Source organism: Aythya marila (genome assembly GCF_965140915.1).
Source record: "Aythya marila genome assembly, contig: HAP1_HAP1_SCAFFOLD_192, whole genome shotgun sequence".
Classification (NCBI taxonomy): domain Eukaryota; kingdom Metazoa; phylum Chordata; class Aves; order Anseriformes; family Anatidae; genus Aythya; species Aythya marila.
In genome coordinates, this window is record NW_028137141.1 from 214,164 (window position 1) to 229,278 (window position 15,115).

The 15,115-nt window shown below is 47.5% G+C and overlaps 2 protein-coding genes across 2 annotated transcripts in view; one reads left to right on the forward strand and one right to left on the reverse strand.

Moving 5' to 3' along the window:
* Window positions 1-9,528: 9,528 nt before the first annotated feature.
* LOC309891178 (olfactory receptor 14J1-like) overlaps window positions 9,529-15,115 on the forward strand; it is a gene marked incomplete at both ends in the record, with an annotated part of 37,518 nt that continues 31,931 nt past the window's right edge. Inside the window, one exon of the mRNA XM_082785558.1 lies at window positions 9,529-9,579. Within this exon, the coding sequence (XP_082641684.1) occupies window positions 9,529-9,579 (51 nt within the window). The remainder of the gene's footprint in view (window positions 9,580-15,115) is intronic.
* LOC309891164 (olfactory receptor 14C36-like) lies at window positions 13,160-14,092 on the reverse strand (the record flags this gene model as incomplete). The annotated part of the gene is made up of 1 exon (XM_082785547.1): window positions 13,160-14,092. One exon carries the CDS (start codon window positions 14,090-14,092, stop codon window positions 13,160-13,162), a length of 933 nt encoding a protein of 310 aa, XP_082641673.1.

Sequence of the window (15,115 nt, forward strand, 5' to 3'; positions counted from 1 at the left end):
AAAAGGGGGAAGCGATTTGTGTGTGTGTGTGTGAAGGCGCTCCAGAAGATGGGACAGAAGAAGAGTAAGCCTTCTGGTCCCATGGGCGGGGTAACGTCTGATGTTAGGTTACCCCGGGATTAATGATTAAAAATTGGGAGGATTCCCCTTTTAGGCGGGGAAGGAATAAAGTAAAAATGATACATTATTGTGTTGAAGTTTGGGGTGGTAAACAGATTTGAGGAGACCACCTTTACTGGCCTGTATTTGGGTCCTTTGAAGATTGGGTTTGCCAGGCCCTAAATATTTATGTAAACTCAAAAGAACTTTTTAGTTTGGAAGAAAGTGAATATGCACATTTGTGGATCAGCTCGGAAACTCGAGCCAATTTATATCCTCTAAAAGAAAAAGGAGGGGATGGGAGGCACAAGATAAACCGAGAAGTAGAGATTCCAGCCCCACTGCCTCCCTATATTCCACCACCCCCACCTGCAGCCCCTCCAACTCCCGGGCTTCCTAATCTGCAACCCCGGGGAGACTCTGATAGCAACTCTGATTCTAGCACTCAGGGACCAGTGACTAGGAATATGTGGCAGTCCCCATTAACTCCGGGGACGTCTGAGATTTTAAGAAAGAGACAGGAGGAGGGTAAGTGATCTTTAATGGCAACTGGCATAATGTTTGCAGCTGCTGAGGAATAATTCTAACTGGAATAATAACTGTACATTGTATATTGTATATATAAAAGCCCGGGCATTTTTGTTAAAGTGTTCTTTTATACATATATTAATATGTTAATATGTAAATATAAGAACTGCCATTGAGGTGTATGTCTAAGGGAACAAAATTTGCCCAGGCATATTATCGGCTCATCAGGTTTAAATGTCCCCAGTGTAATTGTCTACAGGCAGTTAATTTACAGTGGTTTGATTTTACTTGTGTATCTGTATATTGTGGATTTTGGAGGGATTGGGATTGACTAGTAAAGAGCTTCTAGGAAAACAGTGGAATATTAACCACTGTAGATTACAATAGGAAAAGTTCAAAGCAAAGAAATCCCGAGGAAAAGCCTCCTAGGATGTATACTAACACATTGGAGGGATATAGTGGGGTGAGAGGGTACAGAAAGTAAAAGAACTCTTATCAAATATTGTAATCAGTGGTGGCCACTTTATAAACTAGAGGATGGAGCGGAGTGGCCCCTAAATGGAACTACTAATTATAACACCATATTACAGTCAATGTTTTTGTGGAGAGAAGGAAAACAGGATGAAATGTTGTATATTGATGTTGTTTCAGCATCTTGGAGGGAAAAGGTATGGAATTAAGTTGGCCCCTGACTGAGCCTTTGATGTCGGCATTAGAAAAGTAAAGGCTAGAGAAAGATAAAGGAAGTGTTAAAAGGTTTGTGGAAAGTGTTAAAGGTATTCGAAGTTGAATGAGCAGGGAAAGGTGATGTAGGTATTATCTAAGTAACAGTCTAGAAGTTTTGGTATATTTGCATATTTGCTGTGGTGTTTGTTCAGTTTCCCAAGCATCAGGGAGGGGGGAACAGCCTGCTCCACGAGGGGCCTCTCCAGCGGCCGCAGAGGGGCTTCGGCTCCAGCGCCTGGAGCGCCTCCTCCCCCTCCTTCTGCACTGACTTTGGTGTCTGCGGGGGGTTTTCTTGCTCTCCCAACTGCTGTTGAGCAGCAGGTTTTTGTTTGTTTCTTTGTTTGTTTGTTTTCGTGGACGTGCTCTCACAGAGGCACGGACTGTGTTGCTATGGCTTGGCTCTGGGCAGCAGTGGGCCCCTTTAGGGCCAGATGAAATTGTCCCTTATCTACCACGGGGAGGTTTCTGTTTTTGTTTTGTTTTGCTTTGTTTTGTTTTTTCACGGGGGCTGCCACTGCAGTTTCGCACCCCCACACCCCTCACACCCCCCGAACCTTGCCATCAAACCCAATACACTGGGGCAGCTAAGTCATTACTGACTTGTAAAGTATCAGGGATTAAATTAACTAATGAAACCCTAAATGTGATGGGGGTAGAAGGGACTGGGATAACAGTGCCACTTTTGGGGGATACCAAGCTGAGACTAGGGGATAAAATGATCGCGGGGCAATTATTGTATGTATCCAAGGCAGAGACTAACTTGTTGGGAAGGGATTTGATGATTAAATTGGGCATTCAAATAGTAAATTGTTAGACTGGAATAACAGTGTTATTAATGGAGTGCTCTCTGGCCCTGAGAGCAAATATACATGTATATTCACCTCTGACTGGAAAGACCCTGAAATGGGGGCGGAAGCAACAATATAGGTGGACAATTTTACCTCAGGGATTTACAGGGCCACCTATCTGGGTAAATTCTAAAAAAAGATTTTGGAGTAATTACAACCTCCCAAGGAGGTATTAATGTTATAAATATGTGGATCATTTTAAGGAAAATCGATACTCCCTGATGGGAGAGAAATGCTGAATAAAGTGATAATGAGGCAAATATTAACTGTTTTACATCAGAAGAATCATTGGGAGGTGCAAGCAATGTGTGATGTTGTTCTAAGAAAGCATGTCTGTGTAGAAATATATACTTTAGGGAAGCACACATGCAGAGGATGTACTACTATATGTCAAAGGGTAAATAAAAAGGTCTTCTGTAACCTATCTAGAGGGGGACGGGAGCCAGGGGTTTGACCTTTCCAAAGTATACAGGTAGACTTTACTGAGTTACTTGTTTGTCCTAATCGACCACGTGACTGAATGGGTGTAAAGCTTTACTGCAAGGATTAAAGCAGGCCTTAGAGATTGAGTGGGATTTTCACAGCCCCTGGCACCCCTCCTCTTCTGGAAAGGTAGAGCGAATGAATGGTGAAATTAAGAAACAACTAACAAAACTTATGCTGGAAACTAAGGCTTCTTGGGTAAAATGCTTACCTCTTGCACTGTTAAACATATGGACACAGCCCAGAACTGATATAGGAATTTCTCCTTTTGAAATGCTATATGGTATGCCCTATGACTCGGAATTGCCACTTGATCACCCTCAATTCTAATTAAGACTTGGAAAGAGACTTCTTTAACACCACGATGGGGAAGGCCCCTATGTTGTTTTGCTTACCACAGAAACGGCTATTCGAACTGCGGAGAAAGGATGGACGCATGCCGGCTGAGTGAAAGGACCAATCCGGGAACGTAAATGGGAGGCAGCTCCAGGCCCTGACGACTTGAAGCTGACGCTAAGACGGACTCGATAAGTATTGTGTATTATCTGTGTATCGTGGGAAGGGGAGGAGGCCCTGTTTCGAAGGCTCCCTAGTAGGTTCCCCTGAAGAACACTGCTGCTGCCAAGAAGAACCGATACCTTGTAGTTCGCTGCAACCGAACTGACAAGCGAGGCAGAGAAGTGAAAACGGTGGGGGACTGCGGGGCCGACAATTTAGATGGGCTCCGACCACCTCCTACGATACATGGGAGTCAGTATCATCGTTTTGGTCAGCTATGGGTCTGCGCATCCCCACCAGCCTTTTAAATGGAGCTTAATCAGATGGGAGGATCAATTCATCATCCAGCAAACAACGACAGCGGGTGCTCCCAGTTTCCGCATCACATTATGTGACCTGGCGTCAGTGCAGCCATGCTTTAACCTATCAGGATTTTATTTCTGCCCAAGTTCTAACCCAGGAAAGGGGTACTGTAATTATCCAAACACATATTATTGTGCATACTGGGGGGTGTGAAACCATTGCTACGGACTGGACACTCGGGGCTGGTCGGAATACATTCTTACAAGTGGGATATGGGCCGCAAGGTTGTAACTGACAAGTGGATCCCCGTTACAGGTGGCAAGGGCATGGTATAGGGTATACAGGAACCTTCCATGGAAATAAAGAAATTTGCAAGATACTAGCTGGGTACTAGGAAAATGTCAGATTTTACGAACACAGAACAGATAGGGGAGGACTCATACTAATAAAAAGGAGGATGCTGATAGGCCCCAGGCAGTAGGAACAAATGAGGTATTGTCAGAAAATGTCCAGGGAATCCAGCCTGTGGAAAATACTACAGTGCCAACCCTCGGCAGCCCTACAAGCTCAGGTAAAGCTGAGAATGATAACATAGTTGAGAATAACATATGGGGGGGGGGGTCATGAATGCCAGCTACCAATTATTAAACAAAACAAATGTAACAAAACACTGTTGATTATGCTTTAGTATAAGGCCTTCATATTATGATGCTATTGGAGATCCTGGGGAGCCCACCCGCACAAACAAGAACAGCCCTCTACATTGCAGTTGGGGAAAAGACATAAGGGTAACACTAACACAAGTCACTGGAGGTGGTAGGTGTGTGGGCACGGTTCCTAGTGGGAAGTGTCACCTATGTAATACCATGGAGAATGGAAAACAATCAACCGAGTGGCTAATCCCAGCCAACAACGCTAGGTGGGTTTGTTCATGAGTGGGCGTAACTCTTTGTCTATCACTAAAACTCTTTAATGCGTCTCGTGATTTTTGTATACAGGTGATAATTATACCAAGGATTCTATACCACCCTGAGGATTGTATGTATACCCAGCACACAGTGGCAAGTTATCATCTGGAAAGACGGGAACCATTCACGGCTCTAACTTTGGCCACCCTAATAATCCTGGGAGGAGCTAGAGTGGGGACCAGGGTAGCCTCATTGGTTAAACAAAATCAAGAATTTACTTCCTTACGCGTTGCTGTGGACGAGGACCTGACCCAAACTGAACAATCCATCTCGGCCCTGGAAAATCTATCAGGTCACTTCAGAGGTAGTGTTACAAAATCGTAGGGGATTAGATTTGGTATTTTTCAACAGGACGGGCTGTTTGCAGCCCTGAAAGAGGAATGCTGTGTATGCTGATCACACTGGAGTGGTAAGAGATACAATGGCAAGACCCAGGGAAGGGTTGGAAAAAAGGAAACGGGAGAAAGAAGCCCAACAGAGCTGGTACGAATCTTGGTTTAATTATTCACCTTGGCTTACTACTTTATTATCAACAATAGCAGGACCTTTGTTGTTATTAATAATAGCACTAACTTTTGGACCATGTATTTTTAATAAATTGATTGCGATTGTAAAGGGATGTTTAGAAGCGGCACATCTAATGCTCATACATGCCAAATACGAGCCAATAAGTACCAACGAAGGAATCGAGGAAACATTAGTTCTTAATAGCCAGGCATTGCAGAGCTTCAATGAACAAAATGAGTAACTAAAAGAAAAAGGAGGGATTGTAATACACAATAAATGTTTGTTCATTGTCTTTTGTATTATAAAACAAGGAGTTCCGTTTGAGGAGCAGGAGTTGCAAAAGCTCCCTGCTGAAGTAAGATGTATAATACTTGGCTAGACACTATGAAAATTCTTTTGCTTAATGTAACAAAAAAGAGAACCCCCTCCCCTTCTCTCCTTCTGCATCTCAGTTGCCTCTTTTGTTCAAAGACACTGCTGCAAAGTTCATGTAACCATCTCCTGATAAGTTGCTAAACTAGTGTATCAACATCCTGCATTCCTGTCTCACGCTGGGCCAACATGACCAAATAAAAAAAAGAAGTTGAACCACAACGCGGAGGAAGACTACGGCCTTCATCTTCACGACCACCAGAGGGACAGAGACGACCCCCTAGCAACAGTGCGCGCAGTCGCAGAATATACCAGGATGTGCTGCGTAATCCCGGAATTACCAAGATATAAAAAGGGACCCTGGCGGGGGTGAGGTGCGCGCCATTGGTGGAGCCGAGACTCCCCGGCCGCCCAGCGCTGTTTTGCTTGCTGTTGCTTACTCAATAAATTCCTTTCTATTATTAATGCAATGCTCTCTGAAAATTAATTAAGGGGGCAACTTATAACAGGTGTGAAAGTCAGTTTTTCTTTAGAGAGGAAAGAAACTCCTACCCAGACAAGAAAGAAGGAAGAAGATGAGGCATGAGGCAGGTTTCTCCAAAGTTGGGCCATCTTGGAAGCAGGAGGACAAAGAAGAAGAGATTATATAAACATCAGAAACCAAGCGATCCCTTTCCCAGGGTAAGCTATGAGATATGGGAAAATATTTAAGCCATCATGTCGGTGAGCACATTGTCAGCTGGCTGCTCCCGTGGGGGGAGAACAGGGCCAATAGCCTGGAATTAGAGGGCAGGGAAGCCAAGCAGACAGAATCCCCCTCTAGGGAAGGGGTGATTGACAAAGCCATTGGAAAAGGGCACAAGGAACTTACTCCCATCATGCTCGAAGAAAAGGTCTCCCTTGAAGGAAGATCTTGTATGTCAACCAGGAAAGTGGAGCACCAAGCAGAGGGGTATTCGGTACCTGAGGAAATTAGGCAAGCTGAAGGCGATTTGTAGAAACCTAGATAATAAACAGCTATCCAAAGATCCAGATGAAGTCAAGTGTATATGACCCATGTGGCAGGAGTTTGTACAGAGCACACCATCATCATATGCCAACCCATTGGCAGTAATGACCAGGAAAGACCAAGAGGAACCTATGGTGGATGAATTGGCTAGCCAACTATGGCAGTATGAAGAAAGTCTCTCTTCTTCCCTGTGGGTCTGTGTCTTGTCCAGAAAGAATCTTTCCCAAGAGGTCCAACAGCTCCAAGAGAATACAGCTTCCTCCCCACCTGCACAAAACAATAGCTCAGCTATCAGATGTAAGCATCCCTCTGCTCAAGAAAGGTGACATAGTGGGTACATACCAGGTTCCATCCTGTGCTTTTGATGGTCTGACCATGGAGAGAGCATGAGAAAATGGGATGCAAAAATTGGCCTCCACCTTACAGGCACGGATAGATGAAGCACAAGGGAAAACATTGTCTAGAAGTGGTTCTTCTGAGAAACTTGCTGCTCCAATTTCTAGTGGGCAATCCTCCAAACAGAGTAAAGAATACTATGAGTAGGACTAGAGGGGCCCAGCCTCCACCCTGGGGGAGGGAGAGGACAATCAGGTGTATTGGACTTTGAGGATTATTGGCCTGGCACATCAAACCCAAGAGTTAACTGCACTGGAGGCTGAAGTGAGTCTAACTGGGAACAGTGGGAAATCATAGAATCATAGAATATCCCAAGTTGGAAGGACCCATAAGGATCATCAAGTCCAACTCCTGGCACCGCACAGGTCTGCCCAAAAGTTTAGACCATGTGACAAAGTGCAGAGTCCAATCGCTTTTTAAATTCAGACAGGCGTGGTGCAGTGACTACGCCCCTGGGAAGCCTGTTCCGGTGTGCAACCACCCTCTCGCTGAAGAACCTCTTCCTGATGTCCAGCCTAAATTTCCCCTGCCTCAGCTTAATACCATTCCCGCGGGTCCTATCAATGGTGTTTACAAAGAATAGGTCACCTGCCTCTCCACTCCCCCTCGCGAGGAAGTTGTAGACAGCGATGAGGTCCCCCCTCAGCCTCCTCTTCTCCAGGCTGAACAGGCCAAGTGCCCTCAGCCGCTCTTCGTATGTCTTCCCCTCTAGGCCCTTCACCATCTTTGTTGTCCTCCTCTGGACACTCTCCAACAGTTTAATGTCCTTCTTGTACTGTGGTGCCCAAAACTGAACCCAGTACTCGAGGTGAGGCCGCACTAGCGTAGAGTAGAGTGGGAGGCCAGTCCCAGTGCAACCCATTGGGACTGGCCTGGAGGCTCTGTGTAACCCTGGCATAGACTACTTCAGGAGCGGGTACTTCAAAGGTCCACAAGAGTATTGGTGGGCTTATGGCATAGCTGTCTTGGAGACGGAGGACAGGAAACAGTTGTCTACCTTGCCCACTCTTTCACAGGACCCTTCTGCTGTGTAGGTGCTGATGGCCAATGAGCAGCAGGTGCCAATCGCTACCACAACAGTGCGCCCAAGGTAATATTGCACTAACAGAGACTCCCTGATTCCAATCCATAAGTCAATGGTGAGTGGAAGATAACGGTGCACTTCTGTGGCTTGAATGAAGTCCCACCACCGCTGAGTGTTGCTGTGCCATGCGTGCTAGAACTTCACTCAGTATGAACTGGAGTCAAAGGCAGCCAAGTGCTATGCCACAATTAATATTGCTAATGCATTTTTCTCCATCCCTGCAGCGGCAGTACAAGGGCCACACTTTGCTTTCACATGGAGGGGTGTCCTGTCCACCTGGAATCAACTGCCCCAGGGCTGGAAGCACAGCCCTACTTTTGCCATTGGCTGATCCAAACTGCCCTGGAACACAGGGAAGCTCCTGAACACCTCCAACATACTGATGTCATCATCACATGAGGCAACACAGCAGCAGAAGAATTTGAGAAAGGGAAGCAAATGCTCCAAATCCTTCTGAAAGCTTGTATTGTCCTCAAACAAAGAAAGGTCATGACACCTGCACAGGAGAATATAATGCATGCTATCCAGGTTTAGCAGGGAACACTGCTTGGGGAAACTGATTGGGCATTGGTCAGTGTGTGATGAGCAATTGCTCTGTGCATCACTTGCTTTATACATGTCATAATAATAATAATAAAATGCATTATTATTTATTAATATTGTTACTGGTATTCTTATATCTTCATTTTTTGTCCTTTTAAACCATCTATATTTCAACAAATAAGCTTCTGAACAATGGGTGTGAGCTAACAGCTCAGAGGTATTTCAATGCCCAACATGTTAAAGGACATGTTTGACAACCACAGTCCAAGAATACAAATCACCCTTGTAAAAGTCATCTCCCCTGTGTTCAGAGAAGGGCAGACAGTGATAAATTTGGTATGCTTCAGACACCACACCCCAGCAGAGACCCTGCTGCCTTCGGGAGCCCTGAGGCTTTGGGGACAACTCGAGGGAGCCCAAGGGCACAGAGCAAGCGATGCCATGGTCGGGTGCTGTGCTGCTGAGCTGGGCAGGGCTCCTGGGCCCAAGGGGAGCTCCTGGCAATCAGGCAGCACTGCAGAGAGACAGCTCTGCCCAGGAGCAGCTCCTCTGCACAGCGCAGCAGGGCTGGGGGCTCTGACTGCAGCTGGCACACGGAGAGGAGAGAAGGAGAGAGGGCTTGGAGGCAGTGAGGAGCGCAGCAACAGAGGGCAGCGTGTGGCAGGACACATCTGCAGGCTGTTGACACCGTGAGTCTCTGGCAGCAGGGCAATGCAGGTGCAGTTGCCAGAGGGGTCTTCTACAGCTGGCACATCCGATGCCTGATAGCATCTGTCAGGATGGTTCAATCTGTTTCTCCAGGGAGAAGTTGAATATGTTGTAGGGAATGGCATTTATAAGGTGTCATTTCCAGAAGAAGATTGAGGCTTGGTTTATCTGAAGGAGAAGACTTTATTTGGTTCTGTGTTTTCCCATTCCTGCATTGCAGGGGAGGCAGGTTTGATAGCAATGTGTTGTCAAGATTGTGCTGGAGACTTAGAATCCGAGAGCATTGCACAGAGAGCTCAGAATGGAAGCAATGAGATTCATACAGGTTCTCCTGCAATGAGAGACGACCGTATGGGGGATGTTCTAAGACATGGAATAGGTTTTCCTTGTTGAAGTCTGTTCTAACTTTGCTCTGCATTCTCCTCTTCAACAGACAACTGTGTTGAATGTCAGAAAATGCCCAACAGCAGCTCTGTGAGTGAGTTCCTCCTGCTGGCTTTACAGACACACGGGAGCTTCAGCTCCTGCTCTTTGCACTCTTCCTGGGCATCTACCTGGCTGCCCTCCTGGGCAACGGCCTCATCCTTACCGCCTGTACTGGGTCTGGCTGGAATGTTAACTTTCCCGGCAGCAGCCCATACAGTGCCGTACTCTGCACTTGTAGCTGGAACAGCAGTGTTATCACACCAGTGTTGTGTCTACTGCTGAGCAGCAGTGGCACAGCATTGGGCCTTTCTCTAACCCTCCTAGGGGGTGGGCAAAATTGAGGAGAGAAACATCACTAGGGCAGATGACCTAAAACAATCAAAGGGATATTCCATACCATGTGATGTCACACTCAGCAATAAAAGGTGGAAACAGGAAGAAGAGGGGAGGGGTGGGCTCTCGTCGGGAAAACGTCGGTCCTCCTCTCGAACACCGGCTGCGTGCGTTGAGGCCTTGCTTCAAGGACATGGTCAATCATCGCTCATTTGTGGGAAGTAGAGAATAATTTCTTTCCTCTGCACTTCCATATAGCCTTCATTTATTTTATTTGTTTGTATTCCTCCCTTTTGTTTTATTTTTTTCCCTTTCCCCCTCCCTTTTCCCCTTTCCCATTTTATTTCCCATTAGTTAAATTGTTTAGTTCATAAAAAGACAACAATGACAACAACAACGAAAGGTCGAAGAAGTGAGATGGAGAAAAATGTTTTTATTGGACTAGTATTGCAAAGAATGAAAAGCAATTTTGAAATACATGAACAAAGCTGTTTCTGCCTTGCCCAGGTACATGTGAGGAAGATATGCAGGTACCTCATTGATGGGGAAATACTGTAGATTAGAATAACTTCCTCAGTGCCTCCTTTAGCTCCTTGTTCCTCATGCTGTAGATGAGGGTTTCACTGCTGGAGGCAACACCGAATATAGAACTGAAACCACCAGGCCCAGGGATAGGGAGGTGGTAGAGGGAGGCTTCAGGTAGGCAACCATGGCAGTGATGCTATGCAGGGAGACCACGGCCAAGTGAGGGAGGCATGTGGAAAAGGCTTTGTGCTGGCCCTGCTCAGAGGGCATCCTCAGCACAGCCCTGACGACCTGCACATAGGACAGAGCAATGAAAACAAAACATCCAAATGCTAAACAGACACTGAATGCAAGTACCCCAACTTCCCTAAGATAGGGATCTGAGCTGGAGAGCTTGAGTGGAGCTTTGAGGAGAGCCTGAGGAGAGCTTTGACTCAAAACAGAGTGCTTTGACATGAAACAGCACATCTTTACACTTGCTGAGCACTCTTCTCAGCACTCTTCTCATCCTAATCCAAAACATAGCACCCTTTCCACCTACTAGGAGGAAAATTAGCTCTGTCCTAACTGAAACCAGGACAAGAGTGCACTCTATTCCATCATCCAGGTCATTGACAAATAAGTTGAACAGGACTGGACTCAGTGTAGGTCCCTGGGAGACACTGCTGGCTACAGGCCTCCAACTAGACTCTGTTCCACTAAGCACGACCCTCTGAACTCTGCCATCCAGCCAGCTCACAACCCACCTCACCGACCACTCCTCCATCTCATACTTCCTCAGCTAGCCTATGAGGATGTTATGGGAGACAGTGCTGAAAGCCTTGCTGAAGTCAAAGTAGACAACATCTGCTGCTCTCCCCTCACCCACTCAGCTAGTCATTCCATCATAGAAGCCTATCAAGTTGGTGAAGCATGGTTGCCCTTGGTGAACCCATGCTGACTACTCCTGATCACCTTCTTCTCTTCCACATGCTGGAGATGACCTCCAGGATGAGCTGTTCCATTGCCTTTCCAGGGATGGAGGTGAGGCTGACGGGCCTGTAGTTGCCTGGGGCCTCCTTCTTGCCCTTGTTGAAGAGCGGTATGACATGAGCTTTCTTCCAGTCTTCAGGCAGCTCTCCTGTTCTCCATGACCTTTCAAAAATGATTGGCCAGCAGTAACATCTGCCAGCTCCCTCAGAACTCATGAACGTATCCCATCGGGGTCCATGAATTTGTGGCTGTCAAATTTGCCGAAGAGATCTCTGACCTGATCCTCTTCAACCAACGGAGAGTCCTCGTTTCTCCAGATTTCTTCCCTTGTTCCTAATGCCAGAGATTCCGGAGGGCTGCTCTTAGCTGTGAAGACTGAAGCGAAGAAGGCATTCAGTAATTCTGCCTTCTCTGTATCCTTTGTCACGAGGGCACCCACCTCATTAAGCAGTGGGCCCACATTTTCCTTCCTCTTCCTTCTGCTCTTGATATATTTGAAAAAGACCTTTTCTTGGACAATGTCCCTATATTCCTCCCAAGTGGCTTGTCCCCTTTTCCACTTTATGTGTACTTCCTTCTTCCATTTCAGTCATTCCAGGATCTCCTTGATCATCCTAGCAGGTCTCCTGCTCCCTTTGTCTGACATTTTGCTCACAGGAATACATACCTCTTGAGCTTGGAGGACTTGGAGGTCAGTGCGCTATTGCTGCCGGTGCACCGTTGTGGCAGCCATCAGCACCTGCTCTTCGGCTCTCAGCAACCCCACAACAGAAGGGTCCTGTGCGAGACAAGGCAAGGTAGACAACTATTTGATGTTTGCTGCATTCAAGGCAGTTATGCCAACAGCCCTCTGGTACCCTTTTGTTTAGTTGTTTACCCTTGGGGAAAAAAAAAAAAGAAGACAGAAACACAATCTGGAGGCATGTCATTAGGGTTACCCAATGTTCACATTCCTCAAGAGCTATCATGACTGGCCCGAAAGAAAGAAGGGGAAGGTGCCATGCCTTGCTCCCTCCACCAAGTGGACTCATGAGTGTCATAGCAGTAGCACCTCAAATAGTATTTATTGGTGCAGATTTAGGGAAAGCATCACAAGCCCATATTTGCTTTCCTAGTGGTAACTTAATAGTTTCTTGCAATATGTAGTTGCTTTACAGGTAGGGATTTGTAGCAATTTGTAATACAGACATTCATGAAAAGAGCAAGGAGGTGTCCTTGTGAACTATGGAATCCTACCAACCTACTGCTGCGATCCATGGGTGGGCTGACCCTCATAGGTCCTGATCGTTGATACTGTGATGCCCTTGGAGAGGTCCTCAGAGCTGCAGGAGCAACCATTTAAGTGGGGTTTGGTGACAGCCTTTTGCTGCAGAGAACAGACCCAATGACAAGGGCTGGGCCATTCAGATGCCTCAGTGCCATGAAAATGGCTTTTTTCTGCTCAGGTCTGCTGCCCCCTCACACACAGCCAGGCCTATGGCTCATCTCCTTGTGGAGGATGAGGAGGCAAAGCTCTGTTGGTGCCTAAGTAAGGAAGAAATACTCCACCTGTGGAAGGACAGGGCTGGAGGGGAGGTGGCACAGAACAGGCACTGGCCACTTTCTCCTACTCACCACCCAGGGAGACTTGAGACCACAGGTCAGTGTCTGCACTGCCCACAGGTACCTGCAGCCCTGCATTCTGAGATTCATCTTCTCTCCTTCTGTAAATAATATTTTTACTTTGTTTCTCACAGTTTGTGTTGGTGGACCTGGTACCTGGCACTGAAAGGCTGTGTCTCCCACCCTGTTTTTTTGGTGAGCTTTTCCCATTGGAGAAGCAGAGCAACAGCTAATTGATTCTAGAAGACAACTGAAAGAGCTTCTTCAGTGAATGCTTGAGCTCCTGGTTCCTCATGCTGTAGATGAGGGGGTTCACTGCTGGAGGTAACACTGAGTACAGAAATGCCACCACAAGGTCCAGGTATAGGGAGGAGATGTTAGGGGGCTTCAAGCCAGCAAACATAATAGTGCTGAGATAAAGGGAGACCACGGCCAGGTGAGGGAAGCATGTGGAAAAGGCTTTGTGCTTGCCCTGCTCAGAGGGCATCCTCAGCACGGCCCTGAAGATATGCACATAGGACACCACAATGAAAACAAAACAGCCAAGACCTAAACAAAAGCTAAATACAATAAACCCAATTTCCCTGAGGTAGGCATCTGAACAGGAGAGCTTGAGAATCTGGGGAATTTCACAGAAGAACTGGTCCACAGCATTGCCTTGGCAGAGGGGAAGGGAAAATGTAGCGGCCGTGTGCAGGACAGCATTGAGAAAGCCACTGCCCCAGGCAGCTGCTGCCATGGTGGCACAAGCTCTGCTGCCCAGGAGGCTCCCATAATGCAGGGGCTTGCAGATGGCAACGTAGCGGTCGTAGGCCATGGCAGTGAGAAGAAAAACCTCTGCTCCAGACAAGAAAATAAACAGAAAAACCTGTGCAGCACACCCTTGATAGGAGATGACCCTTGAGTCCCAGAGGGCATTGGCCATGGCTTTGGGCAGAGTGGTGGAGATGCAGCCCAGGTCGAGGAGGGCGAGGTTGAGGAGGAAGAAGTACATGGGGGTGTGGAGGTGGTGGTTGCAGGCTATGGTGGTGAGGATGAGGCCGTTGCCCAGGAGGGCAGCCAGGTAGATGCCCAGGAAGAGCGCAAAGTGCAGGAGCTGAAGCTCCCATGTGTCTGCGAATGCCAGCAGGAGGAACTCACTCACAGAGCTGATGTTGGGCATTTGCTGATACTGGACATGGACACTGCCAAATGAGAAAAAAATAGAGAGTGTCACGAGTAAAGTCTGTGAGCAAAATTCAGTTAATTCCCAATTAAAGCCTTACATTTCCTGTTTCTAGAGGATCTTTTTCTCTCTCCCTGACTGGAGCCCTGCTCTGCATTTCCTGAGTAACCTGTACACTGCAGCCTCCTCTGCCCATCAGCTCCCAAGGAGCCTGCTCTGCTCCATTCAAGGTTCCAAGAGGGAAGGTTCCTGGGAAGTGGCTCCCTCTGCTGAGTGAGGGGTGTTTGTCTGTGTGACTCTGCGTGCATCTTCCCTGTTCAATATCCAGGAGACAAAATCAGCAGGTGGATTGTGCGTATCTGGCCGGAGGGAACAGGAAGCATCTCCTCCTGCTTCACCCGCCGTGCACAGCACTCCCTGTCAGAATCAGACACCACCAGCTACCACGCTGGGGAAGGGGGAGAAGCAGGCATGGGCAGGCAGGGCAGACCCAACCCAGTGCAGAAGCTGCGGTGTCAGTGAGGTAGAGCCTGTCCTCACAGCCCTGTGCCATCTGGCTAGCACAGACAGGAGAGGGACAAGAGCTCTGGAGTGGAAGAAGCATTTGGAATATGCTCCTTGTCATATGGTAGGAATTTGGGGGTAAGACCTCTGTGGAGCAGGAGTTGGACTTGATGGTCCTTGTGGGTCCCTTCCAACTTTTGCTCTTCTATGATTCAATGATTCTGTGCCTTCTTCCATGGAGGAAGGTGGAGGGGGCCTGCAGCAAATGTGACTACTTACACAGAGATTTAGGGTTCAGACACCCCATATTCTCAGCCCCCCATATTGTACAAGCCATGACAGAAACTCTGAGGGGAAGAGAGGAGACCAGGGGATGCTGCAAGGAAGGCGCCTGCACTGCAGGGGATGGCAGGGAGGGAGCAACTCCCTCTCACTGCCTGCCCATGTCCCTGTTGCCTGCAGCTGTCCATGCCAGCAGCTCTTTCTCTGTCCCCATGTCTCCTCCCATCCATGCTC